Below are 15,421 nucleotides of genomic sequence, written 5' to 3'. Positions count from 1 at the left end.
ATCTGTTTTTATTTCATTATTATTAAACAGAAACAACAGATGGAATTCTTTTCGCCGACTCATCAATAAAACTCCCGACCCACCTCCCCCTCATCCTTTTCGCACCATAAATTTCCTGCCTCTCATTGCTTTTGCGACGAATAATGATCAGACGTTTCATAATGGCGTTGTCATAAACCGGACTTGCGAAAATACTCAGTTCGCTCTCCAAAAATTTACTTGCATTCCACTTTGTCCTCGACATTTTGTTATATCTCCCACTTGTTTGCGCCAAAATCGACTTGGACAAAGACTGCTCTATCAAGACCTTCATTCTTTATCCAGACTTGGTGGTGTAATGGTTAGAGCTTCCCTACTTGACGCTCAGCATTTTAAAAAGATAGAGCACGGCCAAACAACCACACATTGGTACCCATTGAGCAGGCTTGATGGACTGAATGACGTCCTGCATTGAAGTTGCTTGTATTATGTTATTCAGTATTATATTACAAGCAAAAGTATCCCTCCCCAGTGACGGGAAAAGTTTAAGTTAATCGATCAATTTAAATGATATTTCACGGATTTTAAAAAGGTTGTGTTGCACTCTTTGTTTCACTCAGAGCTAAAGCTCTGAGCTACTTATACCGCCGACCGCAAAATGGTGGAGCACCATTGGGCAGGAGGAGGTTGAATTTGTCTAAAAAGAGGGCAAATTATCTTGGTTGTGAAATAAGATTTGGCATCAACATTACTCATGCCTGTTCTCTGTCATTTCAAAAGTGAATGTTGAGCTTTTCAATAGAGTGCAGGAAGCGGCCGCCGTAAACGGGAAACAGACGAACGCACGGACAGACACCACGGTTCACAATATATAATGGATTATTTCCCATTCCAAGGAACTTCAACACAGAAAGAGACCATTCGTGCCATCAAGCCTGCATCATGGTTGCCAAACTGTGACTGAATACAATAACTGAGTCACGGCTCGTAGAAAAGCGAGAACACTGAATGGATCAGAACTCAACAGGACAAAAAGAACAGCAGTTGGGGAGGGGGGCACCAACAGCAGAGTTGAATGACAAAATAGAGGGAGACTTGGGCAAACAATGGGGTGGACAGCAATAGATACAGAAGGAAACTTCTTCCCTCCCCTCTCTCTCCCCCCTCTCTCTCTCTCTCCCCCCCATCCTCCCTATCTCATCCCCACCCATGTCCTCTCACCTCTCCAGCCTCCCCTCCCTCTCTCCATATGTCCATGGCTCTATCCTTTTAAAATGTTGAGCATCAAGCAAGGAAACACCACGCACCATATTTAAAGTCTTTCATATAACTCATTACTTGGCCAGGCTTTTAAATGCCAGATTCCTCAAACATCAACAAATTACTTACGCCATCGAGTATTAAATTTAAGCTTATTTTGGACCTCTTTGAAGTTTATAATGAAACGTTATTTTTAGGTCACATTGCTAAATGGAGGGAGGTTTTCTTTAATTAAATGACTGCCTTGCACTGTAACCTTTGTTGAAAGACTTTTAGTATCAGCTACTGTTATTAACAATGCTGACATGGTTTGTTAAACTTTGTGATAATCCTCATACTCTGTCACAGACTGTCCATGCCACTGAAGCAGCTGACCGAGCAAGGTTTATACTGGGTGGTTTGCCATTGCCTTCCCAGCAGGAATTTGGCCACGGTGCCAGTGATACCTCACCCAGTCCTCACGAAGGACACCGTGGAGACCTTTAATGTCCACCAACTAATATCGGTAGAAGGGATGCTCAGTTTAATGTCCATTGGAGGGATGGTACACACATTGATGAAGCACCCTGCCTGTGAAACACTGGGATGACAGTTTATAGCAGGCTCGGAATTCAAACCCAGGCTGTTCAGCTTAGAGTCGAGTGTGGATCCCTCACGGCCATCCTGCCAGCCCAGGTCATACCTTAATGCACTGTACATAAACAAACTGTGATTCTATGTTGTATTTATATGTTTAAAATGTATCTCGTTTGGTATCATGCATTTTTTTTTCTGGTTGATTGTTGAGCTTTGACAGTGTGCAGAGCTTTTCAAAAGCAGCGCAGGAAGCGGCCACCGGAAACGGGAGACAGCCGAATGTGCTAACGCACAGACAGACGCCATACTTCACATTTATAATAATAATAGATTATATTATACGACTCGGTACCTGCCGAAAGTACGCAAAATGTGAAATATAACTTCAATAATAGTATGCAAAGAAGAGTTACTTGATTAAATGAACTCCCACCCACCCCAAGTTCTCAACCCCCACCCTCAAAGGAGGGTGGGGGTTGAGAACTTCCCAACTCTGTCCCTTCTCTCTCCTCTCTCTCTCTCCCAATTATGTCCCTACTCTGCCCTCCTTCCCAACTCTGTCCTCCCCAACCCCTTACTTCCTGTTCTTCAAAGCAAGAGGGCATTCTTACTTATTATTTCTTCATTACCTTATTAAAGTGGCCTAATTGTGTTCCTAAATTATCCGAAATTAATCATATCCTACGTGACATGATAGACAGACTGAAGCCTGTTATTATAAGGAATATAGAATATCGATTGATCAGTCCACAATTGAGATTAGAAGTCGTTCCCTTTCTTGTGTGACACAGCTATAGGAATTTCTTTCCCCCAAAAGGTGAAAGCGCAGCAGGTGATGTCCAACAACGACATGACTTTGAATGCATCACCTTGAAAATGGTAAAACGAAGGTCAGTTGGTGTCATCAGTGTCTTCAGGTGTGTCCACCCTCCTGTGTGCGCATAATGAGTGTTGAGGTCGCAGAGGTTCAGTCTAAAGCAGAAGTTTCGAGAGCTGAGATGTATGTGATCAGCAGTTGATATATCGGAGCTTCAAACCAGTTAATCCGTCTGGGTCCATGGATTAATAGTACGGATTAAATATGTGTGAAAACGTGGAAGCGTTTGGTCAGGAATGTGCTGCCACCCAAGGGAAAACTCACAAGCTGTAATGGGATCTGTAAACATGCCAATGCCTTCGCGTGAAGCCGACTACTTTGCAACCCATCGTCTGACCCGTATTTCATGTGAACACCAAGATGTTGATAAGGATAATTTTTTTTATAAATTATTGTGAATTCATAAGGATTTGGTAGTAGATTATCTGTGTGAACACGGAAGCTTAAATACATGAATGGAAGCTTTTCCAGAAGAAGTTTGGGGCGGGGGGGGGGGGGGAACCCTTTTTGGATGAGACTGCATGCATGAACCTGGTTCATCATGTTGCAGGCAACCGAGTCATTAATCTGGAAGGTGATGTTTTCCACGGTTCAGCTCAATTTTAAATATATTGTTACGTGTGTGGGGTACAGGGAAGTTATCGATGTGCTCGCATACGATAGTTCATTTTTGCCTCGAATGAAGAATTCACATTTAGTTAAGTTGTCCTGTTTTTGTATGCCATAGGAAACTGGTGTTGTGAGCTGGAGAAAGGTTATCTGGGTTAACGTGTCACGTGATGCATCCTCCCTGTCTGAATCAGCAAGGGCCAAGCAAGGAAAGGTGGAGGAACGCCGAGAGCGTAATTATTATGAAGTCGGCGAGCACACGGCACAAAGTTTGCTCCCTTCTCCCCGACTCCCCCTCTCTCCAGCATTGGCGTGTGTGTGAAACGTCAATGCTGGTGCCATCAATGTCACCTGGGGTGGGCCGAGTCTTTAGCTTGGAAGGCCCCAGTGTGGACAATGCGACAATAACACGGCGTATTGTTGGCTGGACTTGCTGGCAGTGAGGAGTGCCATTATTGGCCAGAGCCATGGGCCATCAGCTTGGATGTGCTTTCTCAGAGGCTGCGTCGCATCATACAAGGGACAAGAGTTGAGAGGATAGGCTGTGGAGGCTACTTGAGAACCATCTCTCTTTTCGCCTTGGAACGCCATGGTGCAGAGCTCTTCCCCTGACGGGGACATTTTTGCTGGGCTGCGATCTCTGCCGGTGGTCCCCTGTGCTGCTCTCTGTCCTGCACTGCTCTGCAACTTTCTGCTCTGATCTACAAAATGTTTCCTTGAGGACATAGAGCTCTAAAGCCCTTGCCTGGTTTGTGTGTTTGTGTGTGTGTGTGTGTGTGTGTGTGTGTGTGTGTGTGTGTGTGTGTGTGTGTGTGTGTGTGTGTGTGTGTGTGTGTGTGTGTGTGTGTGTGTGTCCACAGAAGGGGGTTTTCTTGTCATGTGAGGGTTCAAAAAAAAAAAAGTTATCTTCCTTTATCACATGTCTTCATCCCACTGGACCCATCTGTTTTCATGTCTTGTGCCCATTACTTTTATTTCAATAAACCTCTATTTTGTAAGTTGTGCATGTCTACTCTGCAATCTGTCACCAATGTATCATTGGCTTCTCCCTGGGGATCCACGTTGAGTTAAAATCCTGATAACCGGCGAAGGACTAGCTCACACAACAGAATCGCTCACCTCTGCTCAAGCGAGCGAGCGGCTCCAAATTGGCTTTGAGCCGGCCATCATCAAAGCAACCTCTTCGGCGTTTCACAGCTCCTCACCTGACTTGTAGTTATATTAGTTATCGGTCGCGGTGTGGGGCCGTAAACGTGACTACATCTTTGTTAAACATACCGCAGGATTTTTTATTCCCACACAATTTCAGAGAGGACAGATGGCTTAACATCCCCTGTGCAAAACAGTGAACCTCCTCCACTGGAAGATTCCCAGAAGAGGTTTGGACGAGAAATCCTTTTTTGGATCAGACTGCAAGAGCGATGACACCCAGAACGAGACAGTTCTGAGCCACCTTTAAGAGCCGTGTCATGCAGATCATAAAATGGTTTATGGAGTTAAACATGAAGTCAATATTACCAGATTATTTGCATAGCTGAGAGTATGAATGATTTTTCTTCCTGTTCTTCATTCTCATGTAAGTTAATCTACGACTCACATTGTCATCCTTCAAAACAGGAGGCATAAATCAGAACTTATGTAATCAGCTACGTATTACCATTCTGTGATGTCATATAGACCCCATGTTGCAAAGCGAGTGGCAATAAGTACGAGTCAGACACGTTGCTGTTCTTTGCCGAGCATCATTTTCTGATAATTTGTGTGAAGTCACCATGGTAACAGTCACATCTGTAGTCACGTACCACGGAGTCTTACGTTACACTCACTTGGTAGGTGGAGACTGGAGAAGCGATGTAAGGGGTCACGGTCGCTTGAGCAATCATCCGGTTCGTCGCCATTGTGTAAGGTGAAGGATAGATCCTGGGGAGGAAAATAAAAATGTCGTCATTTTGGAAAACAACACTCAGTTCATTTTAATTCTGCCTTCTTCAAAAGCTGAAACCAGGAAACAATGCTCAGAACAATTCCCGATAGCACCTTGTGCACGACTATCAATGTGCAATGTAGACTTTTAAATGCCTGTACAATTATACGCAAACACTAGGTGTGTCGTGGTGGTTCTGCTGGCTGGTCCAATGGTTCAAACTGTGGGAGGGTACGGTATACGAGGTGATTCACGACATTATTCTGATGATGCTAGGCCTCATTTTATTGCTTTCTTTATTTACAATGGAAAACTGTTTCTGTTCCTTGTGCAATTTGATCCCATGGCTTGCATGATCCAAAATGGGGCATTCCACTTCTATGGTGACCACAGAACATTGACAACTTCTGGGAACCCAGAAAAAATAATTTATGTGGGGGTGTTCAAAACTTTCTCAGAAGGAGAAGCACCTGTCCACAACATGCCAACTTTTTTCTTTTCAATATCATCATCATAATCATCCCTTATCAATCCCACTCTTGGTTGAAGGCCTCCTCAAGCCACCTCCACAAACATCATCCTTTGGCAAGTCTCATCCATCTTGCTCTTGCATACCTCTTGATTTTGTCTTGCCATTTTCAAAGAGGTCCTTTTTTAGGTCCCTAGGTCCTTTTTTAGTCAATATTACCTTCCATTGACGAAGTCGCTGGAGGCATGTTTGTGGGTTGTTCGTCCGTCCATGCTAATTTTCTATGTTTTCTCTGCAACCGCTTATCCAATTGACACAAAATTTTCAACATAGGTGCATATACTCGTTTGGAATATTTTAATGATAATTATGACGTCATAGGTCACGTGGTGTAGCAGCCATGCTGGAAAAAGTAAAAAAAATTTGGACCTCTGTATCTTCAAAACCACTCCATGGAAGAAAAAATGGAACTTGGCACATGTGAAGTACTCCCCATGGGAAATGAGTGATTTTTTTTTAATGATGTCGTTATGACATCATAATTGCATATGTTGAACGCTTTATCCAATCAGTATGAAAACTTTTGAGGGTCATCTAGGGCTAAATTGGATGTGGGGAAAAAAATTGATGATGCCATCGGTCACGTGGTTCGGCAGCCTTTTTTTTTACATAGAAACTTCAAAATCTTCTTCTCCCAAACGGCTGAACAGATGGAGGGGATCCTTTACGGGTATGATCACCTATCCACGAGGAACAAAAAGTTTTCCTCCTATGATGTCATAGGTCACACGGTTTGGCAGCTATGATTTTTTTTGAAGAATAAACCTTTAAAAACCTTTTTCTCGAGAACAGCTTGACAGATCGAGGTGAAATTTCACCCACATGCTCCCCAAGCCTTGGGGATACCAGAGTGGTCACCAATAATTAATAGGTCACACAGTCTGGCAATCATATTGGATTGAACGGAAATCTTAAAAAAATATTTCTCTTGAACCACTTCAATTGAAGTGAAACATCACAGTTATGATGTCATAGTCGTGGAAAATACATGTTTTCAATTTTAACCTCATTGGACGCATGGTCTGGCAGCGAGAATTATTTAATATTTTGAATATAGGTTCAGGGGTTTAAATCAAACTTGGTACAAGTATGTATTGTATAATGATGTAATAATGAGGGCGGAGTCGTATCTGGTGACGTCAAAGAGTGCGCTTCTTGTTGGCTCTTCCGATCCACTCCAGTATTCCCTTGGTCCAATGATGATATATTCTTGCTCTGTGACTGGCTCAATGCCCTTTTACTTTCTTTTTTTGAAAAAAATTAAGTCGTATGTATAATAATAATAATGGTAATAATAATGCTCTTGGACGAGCTTCTCAGTGTTCTTGCCAAAATGAGAAACATGTCAAGGCTATAACCAATGCTGGACAGGTCACCACTCCGCTACAAGATAATCGACGAAAGGTGCAGGAATTTGATGTTTGTTCAAGGTGCTGGCGATAACCCAATTCTCTTTTAAGACACCATGGGATCTTAAACATCCACCAACAGCCAGACCTGGCAGAAAGGTCCTCAAGATAATTTTTATGGAAGGTCAATCCTTACCCATTGATGTACGTTTCCAAAAATAATGACATCATTGTAAAGACAGATTCTTCTTCGATCGTATGCAGCACAATGCTGCGTGCTGGGTGGCATCATTGGCTGAGGGCATGGCTGTGCCGCGGTTGCAACACCCTCTGCTGTTTGGGGCAGGAATTTAGAATTTGTGATTGGTGCCGGCGATAACTCACCTACTCTTCGCCAAGGACACTGTGGGATCTTAAACGTCCACCAACGAATGCTGGCAGATGGGTCACTCAGTTTAGCGTCCATCCGAGGGACGGCACACACCTTGATGAATCGCCCTGCCTGCGAAACACCGGGATGACGGTATATAACTTGGTCGGGATTCAAACCCAGGCCAGACAGCTTGGAGGTGTGTGTGCACACCTCCAGGCCATCCTGTCAGCCCGGTAAAGACAGGTGTCTGTACTTCTCAGCATTCAGATAAGTTCCTTAAATTTTGTGTCGATTAAAGGTGTCTCAACATGAACTGATCTTCAACCACGCCTCAATCTAGATGTTGTACATTGACTGTGATATCGTTATCTCGATCGTTTAGCAAAGCATCATCGATCGTTGCTGAAGAATTCCAACTCAGATCTATCTGTTAAGAGCACACATCTCGAGCTCTGCTCACCTCGCTGTTTGTGGTTTGATGGTCATTTCAACCTTTTTATCCGGTTACCTGTTGCCAGCAGCAGTTTTGGAACAGCTCGACACCCGAAGAGATATGATCCTACGAATCCGTCTCTAACTTTCTGTTCTTGAGGTAACATTCACACCTGTATTAGCAGCAAAGTCATTGGGAGCAGCAGTATGTGGCCATCTTTTATCATTTATCAACAACCTCAGATGATCAATCATTGCTTTTGGAGATTATCAGCTTACTTCCTCGATCACTTCGATTATCAACAGCGCCCGTCTCTTATACCCTCTTTAACCTTGTATCCAGCAATAACCGAAACATAATCTTTGTGCGATTATCCATACACAGCGTCCTTCTTCTTAATTCGTACGCAGCACAAGGCTGCGGGGTAGCATCATTGGCTGAGGGGTGCGGCAGTGCTGCTGATGCAAAGGCCTCTGCTGGTTCTGGCAAAAAAAATTGTAATTTGTTCAGGGTGCCGGCCATAGCTCAACTACTCTTCGTGAAGGACACTGTGGGATCTTTGACGTCCACCAATGAATGCCGGCAGACAGGGCGCCCGTTTAACGTCAATGCTTGGGATGTCACGCACATTGATGAATCACCCTGCCTGTGAAACACCGGGATAACAGTTGGGTCGGGACTCGAACCGAGGCTAGACAGCTTAGATGCAAGCGTACCTACCTCAAGGCCGTCCGATCAGCCCACGCAGCATCCTTCCACCATCCTGAGCCAGATTTAGTCACTAATTGTCATGCTGCTATTTCAGTCCTGGCAGTCATTATCTGATTCACATTACCACTCCTGAGCGTAGCACGCCTGCCTGTCCTTTTGTACGTTTTCGACTCGAGATGTGGTACTTTCTGAATGCATGGATGACAACAGGCACGTGACTGCACTTCAGTTTATTTGTAGAAGATAAAGGGATAGTATTCTCATGGTATGGTACTTGCCAGCTTTTATACTCGTTCTGCTCACTTTCATAATTATTTCCAATTCTTTATCATCAAACTTTTCATGACTTGATCCAGTGACGCGAAGCAAGCGCTTGGTCACCGATAAGATAAGGCAACAGAAAGCAATTAGTTGAACCTCAATGATCAGTCGGAACAAATGGAGTTTGTGCAAAGATCCAGGTTGCTAGGGTGATGCAACTGAAGACATTTATTTGGACGTTTCTGTAATGTGGAGAGAAATAACCCCCAAAATCATGTGCTGACCATGCAATGGCATCACAACCCCCGCAAAGGTTTCGTATCCGATCCGATTTTTACCATTGTATCCTTGTGCAAGGAAAAAAAAAAATTCCAATTCTTCCATTCCGACAGAAGCCGTACCTCACCTTAAGCCTCGAACCGTCACATATTCGGGAGGCCCTTTGAGCAGCGATCCAACAAAACCTTCCGAAAACCCGTGATATTTCACCGGAAACAAAGGCTTCGCCATCTCGGTATCATGTTTGACATTGATAGAATGTCGAATGTTCAAACCCATTGTCATCAAAATTGCAGCGATATACGTTTCAAAAAAAACAACCAAAAACCTTTTAGGTTGTTAAAAAAAGGAGTTCATTTCCAAGTGAACAAAACAAAAAGCTCAGAAGGGCAAGAGATCAAAGGTGGAAAATGACAAAGCATCACGATGGTTTAATTCCGACAGCCATCTTAAAGCCCCGTCCGTGGCTCGTTCTTCCAGGTGATGTGCTTAAACGGTGCTTTCACTTGATCGCCACTTACCCGTTCTGGAGAGCAGAAGGGTCATAGGTCAAAGCAATTCCAGTCTGAGGGTGGTGGGGGATGGGTGGATGGGGAGGGGTTCAAAAAAAGGAGATGATGGCAATGAATGTTGAATAATTTGTGTGGTGTGCTCAAATCTTTCTCTGGTATCTCCATTTTAATAAAGAACGTCACAATTTCTCAAACAAGCTTCTGAGTCAGCGGCGAAAGAAACTTGAACATTAAGTTAAAGGTTAAATTTAAAGAATATTTGAAGGATTCATTTTTGAAACTTTTAAACATGCAAAAATTATAACCATGGCAACAATAGTGCATTGTCAGTTTTTTTTTTTTGTTATATTTACCAGAAAAAACAACAACAATAAGTAGAGATTAAATGCATCTGAAGAGGTGTTTGAGGTCATAGTCATCATCTACTACGACTGTTACTACTACTATTTTAATGGTGACATTTACTCCCACCTTCGTGTGGGGTCGGCCGGAGAGGGTTTTTGGGTACAAGTCTTTCAGGAACCGGCTGGCCAGTCCTGATGTTCAACTGGAACCGAATTGGGCAATGATTTGTAATTTGTTCAGAGTGCCGGTGATAACTCGCTTACTTTTCGTGAAAGAGAATACGGGACCTTTAACATCCGCCGACTAATGCTAGCAGATGGGACACCCGACTTGACATCCATCCGAGGGACGGCACAATTTGTGGTGCAACGGGAAGCAGATGGGACACCCAACTGCATGGGGAACACCAACCGGACAGTTTATGGTATGGCTGGGAATCAAACCAGGAGTCGACAACTCAAAGCTCACCTCTGCACCAACCTTTCAGACAAAAATGTTTCCATTTTAGTGACCACACTTGGTGGTGTAATGGTTGGAGAGCGTGCGCTCCGAGTCTGTGAGGTCTTTGGTTCAAGTCCTGGCTAAGTCATACCAAAGACGTTAAATATGGTATGTGCTGCTTAGTTGCTTGACGTTCTCCATTTAAAAGGTTAACAATACAGACAATCCCCATCGATTGGCATCCATGGTGATGTGAAAATTCCTCGATAGAAATGCCCTGCTCAGTGCGGTGAGAAAGGTGGCTCCATGGTTGTGACGTCCATAGTACCCAGAGTGCCCCGGGAAGTGACGGCACTTCCCCCAAACTCAGTGGCTGTTTGTCCCATCGAACTGTCTTGCGTTGCTCTGCATATGTTCACCTGCATGTCCAAGTGTGTGTATGGCAGCTCCACTAAGAGCGTTAAATAATATAAATAAATAAAAATCCAACTTCAGCGAATTGCCCGTGGACAGTGCCACGTCTTGCCATCGTGGGTTTCCGACTGGCTTGGAAACACTTTGATGTCACAGACTTTTCACAGTCAATCGTGTACCGACGAAGGCAAGCTGCGGTTGTCTCCACAGCCATGACCAAGACGTTTGGGTTTGCTCCTTCACCACGAGTTTTCCCACATTACGATGTGGAGTCCCAAATTTGTTCAACATCAGATCAAGTGATTGTCGGCTCTTGAAAATTGCATTGCGTATCACATGACAAGACAACACTAAAAGCAATTACAAACAAGGCACTGTATAATACATCCGCAAAATACACGCATGGGTCTGTAGATCGTTTCATTAAGTTAGAATGTCAGGAGGTACTGAGAAGTACCAAGAAGTTGGGGATCTTTAAGTGCACAAAGTAGAGCGCTGAGCATATGACTGATGATAATAAACTTGAAAGTGACATAATGCACCATTAGGAAATTAAAAGCACACACAAGTCTGAGTTCAGCGAAGGTGAACGTTCTGTAATTGTCTGTGTCAATACTGTGTTGATTAAACACATTTTCATTGAGAATGTTTTCAAGCTCGTGGCGACTTATGGTCTCTGTACTGCTGAATGTGGCACAAACTGATGCAGTCACAAAAACGCTGCTTGTTGTTGAGAAGCGACATTACAAATTGCGAATTAGCGATGCGTTTGATAGTGAAACATTCCGAATGGAGATTCCGAATTGGTTGGTCTGGTTCACATTCCCACCTGTCGCTCCAGGTACAAATTCCAAAGCCTGTGTTGATTTTTATCTGACCTGCTTGTAAATTCATGGACACCCCACGGATGTTTCCGAATGTCATCGTCTGGTGTGTGATTATACAATTTATCACCAAAAATAGGATAGCACACCCGAACCTGAAATTGGTCCTCTCTAACCTGCATCTGCGTACGTTTTGCCACAAGGCACATCAGCTCGTGCTTTGTAAAGGCGTATCTTTATTATTTTGTTTTTTAATGCAATGATCTGAGGTTCATGGAGGAACCTGAGCTAGTGTATACATTGTTTGAACGACAGACATGAGGAGATGTCTTTGCATTTTTACATCAATCATGAGAACATTTGTAGAACATTCAAGGATGGTCTTTGTGGTGTTCCCATCTGAGGATGTCACCGATGACGCTGGCTGGCCAGGATCCTGGGATCAAATCCAATCGACTGTGTTGATTTGTCCATTCACTCCCAATGTCATTATGTTGTATGACACACACACACACACACACACACACACACACACACACACACACACACACACACACACACACACACACACACACACACACACACACACACACACACACACACACACACACACACACACACACACACACACACTCCTTGAAAAGCTCGAGTCTCACATTTCTTCCTTCTCTACTCGACACCATCGTTGCCATTAGTATGCAGCATGTAGCTGCAGATTAGCTTCAGTTCTTACATTCGCAGCAGTGCAGCTGATGCAGTGTCCCCTTTAGGTTGGAGCATGAATTTGGCGAGAGTGTTGGCGATAGCTCGCCTACTCTTCGAGAAGTACACCATAGGATCTTTAACGTCCACCGACTAATGCTAGCAGATGAGAGGCCCAGCTTAAATAGATCGGACACACATCGATGCCTCGCCTTGCCTACTAAACACCAAGATGGTAATTTTTAGCTGTGCTGAGATTCCAACCCATGCTGGGCAGCTCAATGGCGAGTCTGCATACTTCCAGGCTATCCTGTCAGCCCACTCCCACACCAACAGCTAGATATGGTATACAGTCGATGTAAGCAATCCAAAAACAGCAAAACACACTGAAATGGTGAACTTCACTTCATCCCCACTGCGGCCAGCAAGGTCTGTTCTTTATGCACTCACTAGCCAGAAAAGGCTGTTGGAGGTGCGAAACTAATCTACGATATAGACTCATCAGATAAAATCGCAATTTACTCAATTCATCAGTTGCTGATGACCAAACAAAACTGAACTGGTAAAATGCAACCGACTTGCAGCGAATTGTTATCGCTACGTGTATGCGAAAGACAGCAAATCTAACGATTGAAAGCAAAGGGCTGAAAACGTCACGGATCCTCACCTCGCCTTCTCGTGGCCACGGCCGTCCATTCTGCGTGTACTTGTGCTGGTTTTGTCGCTTTTTCTGGCCCCCGTCGGCAAACTTGCACAATAGAGGCTCCGTCGGTGCTTTGGGAAGAAAGTGGTCGTCCAATTAGTGACCTAACATTACACCAAGAATTTCTGTCACAAAAATAAATCCCAAAACCCATCGGGACAGATCAGTGCAAACATCATCAACTCAGAAGGCAACTGTTGAAACCATCTCACGCGTATATTATCTATAAAATCGCGTCATTATGCCCTAATTCATTAAGATCTTTCCAAGTCACTGGAAGAACTGCAGTCGATGTAGATTAAAAAAAAGGAAACTAAGCTAATGAGTTTGCTTTCTACATCATGATTAGCCAACCAAGTATCAGGAGTTAAAGCAACCTGCTGATTACGTTCCTTAATCATCAAGATATCTGGATCCGTGATCTCATCTGCAATGTAGCATTTATCGGAAGCGTCGGGCCGCAGTCTTTAAAATTCATCAAAATGCACTCCATGATAGGCCCGACGGACTCTTAAGGCTGAGGAATGTAAAGAGGATGCACGTGCCATGGAAATGAGGAGACTGGGGGGTCGTTGGGCGAGATTCAAACCCAGTGTCTGGATGGAGGGTGTGGCAAACTCTTCAACTAATTTATCCTGAAAGCTGCAATATGAGCTTCGAGCTGTGGTGTCTCACAGTGCATATGAAAACAACTAACAGGGCAGACCGAAAGCATTTTTCACCGACACGAATGCATGCGCATCAAGCCGCTACGCATTCATCCCTCTTGCAGTCACCGTGATGCCAATCCCTTTGATTGCAGTGCTTTTGGATGTTTGACTGGGCATGCATTTTGATTTCCTTTTATTAATAAAAACTTCACCACCTTTCTGTCGATAGAAATCCCTCAAAATGTGGTTCACTTGCCAGAAGAGAGTGAAATGCGTTCGTTTCTATACGTGGGAAAGATTTCCCCTTTTTGATCTCAAATGCCAGAGCGGATCTCCGTAGAAAGAGGAGGAAAATACATTTTATGACAATTTGCTTCAACAAAACGTCTCTTTCCTTTTGCTTTCCCGTTTGCAAAGTCAGTTTTTCGCTTTCTGGAACTTACGTTCGACATTCTCTGGACTCGCATCCGCGTTTTCCTTCTTCATGGTCGTTGATGAAATGACCCATAGATGGGGGGGCTACACACTTAACTGGAAATTTATTTCATTTCATCTAACGATTTGGGAAAGAAATTTCAGGGAGGGGGAAAGAACCAAAGGGGGGGGGGTGAGTGAAAAAGTATTTGCGTTAAAAATTAATAGCGTAGTGTAATTAAATAATTTTGAGGTGCTGTACTGTACTTTACTATATCTGGCAAGACCAGACTCCCACTCTTCTCCAACAATTTCCTCTCCTTTGTACTGTGGTTAATCGGTTTATTGTCATCCACCTGTTTCACCTTTTGTCCCATTTTTTTTTTCTGTTGATTCTCTTGTTCTGCTGTTCGACAAGTCTCAATCCCTGTATAAAAAAATTATGGAAATAAATTCAGTGGTAAAGTTATCTTTCAATTGAGCAATCATATGAAGCCACCCTAAACATCCACAGTTGATAGTGTAACGGTGTCGTTTGGAATAAACAGAGGAATGTCGGCTGGGTGGTGTTCGGAGGTTAAGGGGGAAGGGGGAGGTGTGAGATAAACCAATTTTCAATGAAAGTATGGACCAATCTGGACAGAAACTTACACAAACCCATACATTGGCAGAAGGTTCATCACCATCTCAGATCATCCATAATCCCAAACCATGATCTTTTCTACCCTTGTTAACCTCCTTCCAAATTTCCAGTTTTCCCTCTTTGGAGTTTCCTTCTGTATCCATCTGGTCCACTACATGCATCCTCTCCTGCCCCCCATTCCTCCCCACTCCCATTGTTTGTCCTCGATCTTGGCCTTCGACTCTGCTGTTGGTGTTTCCCCCTCTCTCTACTGTTCTTTTTGGCCTGTTGTGTCCTGATCCATTCAGTGTACTAGTACAAGCTCTTCCATGACCCTCGACTATGTTGACAAAGAAAATAAAAGAAAAAAGACAGGTCTGGGTGAAGCAAGGGAAATGCTCATCTTAAAAATACTTCCGTCTCATTCAGACCAAAAAACATTGTACGGTACTTAAAATGGTCGGTGTAGCCCTTGTGATTCTTTTTTTTGTATACATAATCGAGGCTCGTGGAAGCGCTAGAGCAGAATGGAAGGGAACAAAATAGAAAGGGGGAAACACCAACAGCAGAGTAGAGGTGAAAGTGATATCAAGGGGAGGTGGGGGGAGGGAAGGACACATGGGGGTGAAAAAGC

The 15,421-nt window shown here is 43.8% G+C and overlaps 1 protein-coding gene across 5 annotated transcripts in view; it reads right to left on the bottom strand.

Annotated features, from left to right (window-relative positions):
- Nucleotides 1-15,421, bottom strand: part of LOC147027969 (RNA-binding motif, single-stranded-interacting protein 3-like) — an 870,038-nt gene that overhangs the window by 29,971 nt on the left and 824,646 nt on the right. For all 5 annotated transcript variants that reach the window (XM_085877867.1, XM_085877866.1, XM_085877868.1 and 2 more), the window contains 3 exons: nt 13,066-13,172; nt 9,682-9,725; nt 5,128-5,221 (listed from right to left, as the gene is read on the bottom strand). In XM_085877867.1, the coding sequence (XP_085733993.1) occupies nt 5,128-5,221; nt 9,682-9,725; nt 13,066-13,172 (245 nt within the window). The remainder of the gene's footprint in view (nt 1-5,127; nt 5,222-9,681; nt 9,726-13,065; nt 13,173-15,421) is intronic.

The sequence above is a fragment of the Eptatretus burgeri genome, chromosome 4 (assembly GCF_056783735.1).
Source record: "Eptatretus burgeri isolate ZD-2024b chromosome 4, Ebu_testis_v1, whole genome shotgun sequence".
Taxonomy (NCBI): Eukaryota; Metazoa; Chordata; class Myxini; order Myxiniformes; family Myxinidae; genus Eptatretus; species Eptatretus burgeri.
This window is presented reverse-complemented; position numbering and strand designations above follow the sequence as displayed.